Source organism: Rhea americana, unplaced genomic scaffold (genome assembly GCF_003343005.1).
Source record: "Rhea americana isolate MKP2758 unplaced genomic scaffold, rheAme1 scaffold_155, whole genome shotgun sequence".
Taxonomy (NCBI): Eukaryota; Metazoa; Chordata; class Aves; order Rheiformes; family Rheidae; genus Rhea; species Rhea americana.
Genome location: NW_028185650.1, coordinates 1212716 through 1214783, shown reverse-complemented (window position 1 = coordinate 1214783; position 2068 = coordinate 1212716). Strand labels below are relative to the sequence as shown.

General features: G+C 54.7%; 1 protein-coding gene across 1 annotated transcript in view; it reads right to left on the bottom strand.

The window, feature by feature from the left end:
* Positions 1-639: 639 nt before the first annotated feature.
* Positions 640-2068, bottom strand: part of RIOX1 (ribosomal oxygenase 1) — a 2022-nt gene continuing 593 nt past the window's right edge. The window contains exon 2 of the mRNA XM_085299878.1: positions 640-2062. Coding sequence (XP_085156004.1) covers positions 680-2062 — 1383 coding nt within the window. The 3' untranslated portion in view covers positions 640-679. The remainder of the gene's footprint in view (positions 2063-2068) is intronic.

Below are 2068 nucleotides of genomic sequence, written 5' to 3'. Positions count from 1 at the left end.
ACTACAGTAGTAGAGAAGAAAACATCCCTCAGTTTTCTGAGCTCCCTTTGCAGTGAGAGGAGGTATTACCAGTCGGTAGCTCCCTAACAGGCACAGCAAAATCATAAAAAGCACAAATTCGGAAGTAGCATTATGAAGGTCACGGGAGAACTTACCTTCCGTACAGGAAACCTTTAACACCCTCCATTTCCAGTTTCCTATCCAAACCCCTAACCCTGGCACAAGGAAGAGCAAACTGTTAGAGAATGCCCTATTCAAATTCACTCCAGCTAGCCCGAACTTCGGTATAGCTCTTGGGTGACCATCATGAAATATGCCTTTASGTAATGAGAGTACTTCCCACAGTAACAAAGTCTGCTTTGAAACACTGTAATACACAGCTGCTCTGCAGACTGCAAAAAAGTTCACTAGCTTCCTGAAGTCACCTAGGATGTAGTAGTATGGTTGGCAAAAACAAAATAAAGCAACTACCTTCTCTAGTCACTTAAACAGGCACAGTTCAACAGCAGACATTTGGTCAGAACAATGTTTGATTTGTCTACCCAGGTCAAAGCCCTTCTGCCTCCAGATCAGAAACTGAGATCCAGAGTGCTGATTCACAYTTATCAGCAGGTGTAAGGTAAGAACAGGAGAAAATACTTTATAAACAACTGCATGTTTATTTTGTTCAAAAATAGAGTTACACTTGCACCAGAGGCTTCTTAGTAGTCAGAATACCCTTCTCAAACAGGAGTGTAGCTAGAGAAATCTTGTCTTCCAAGGTTGCACATGGAAGCGTATCCACAGYGACATGGTTTGGATAAGAAGACAGGAGAAGTTCGATACTGTCTGTATACTCAGGATCTATCTCAAGGGACTTGGGCTCTTCTTTATGATACACTCGTGAGTTTTCTGTCGTGTAATACAGCATCACACCAGCTTCCTCATTGCACAGTCTAATGATGCCGTGACGGAGGAGGCRTACTTCTGTGTCTTTCGTTATTACTATATCGACATCGCGAGTGCCTCCATCTTGCCACCGGGCTGGAAATCCATACACACTCAGTGCCTTTTCACTTTGTGTGAGAACCGGGGGGAGACAGTCGTGAAGAAATGACTTGGCTCTCTGATCCACAGCAGCATCGATAGGCGCGTACTTGATGAGTTTCTTTATCAGATTCTGCACCTTCTCCACAAAAGCTGTTCGGCGAGCATCGACCATGTCTGAGTGGGCGACCCCCATGTACCCCAGGTAGTCCATGGGAAGCCCTTGCCGGTACTCCACGTCCTCCTCCAGGGCCATCTGCAGAGCAGCTGGGAGGAGCTTCTCCAGGAGGTCCCCCCAGGAGTTCCTCTGGTAGGATGACACCGTGATGTGGAGCGAATGCGCATCAGGGAGACAGTCGCCCTGGTGGATAAACCCTCGGGGGAAGTACAGCAGGTCCCCGGCCTCCAGAATCGCCTCCAGCACGGGCTCGCCGAGCTCGGCCTGCGTGAGGTTTGCGCTGGAGAACTGCGGCAGCACCTCGCCCTCTGTCCGGGGGCTGTAAACGCGCCAGTGCTTCTTCCCCTCCAGCTGCAGCACGAAGGCCTCGATGTCATCGTAGTGGGGGGCGAAGCCCTGAGTGCCTGGCGGCGTGAGGTAGGTGTTGGCCCCYGCCATGCTCCCGAAGTGTTCCTGCAGGATGGAGAGGAATTGCCAGACGGTGGCGGAGAAGGCCTGGGGGCAGAGGAGCCGCAGGGAGCACCCGTTCTGGTAGAAGTCCCACACGACGGCGGGCAGCGCCCGGCCCACGGGGTTGTGGGTCTCCCGCACCCCCTCGGCGTAGCTGGTCACGTCCAGGTGGGTGCCGAAGCACACCTGGCCGCTCCGCAGGATGGCGTCCAGCTCGCCCGTGGAGAACAGCCCCGTGTAGTAGCCGGGCTCGCCGCGCCGCACCAGGAGCGGCGCCCGCTCCCAGCGCCGCGCCGCGAACTCCTGCGGCGACACCGGCGCCAGCAGCCAGCGGAACAGCTCCGCTGCCCGCTCCCGGCTGTCCTCCAGTCGCCCCAGCCGCCGCAGCAGCCCCGCCACGCCGCCGCCCTCCGC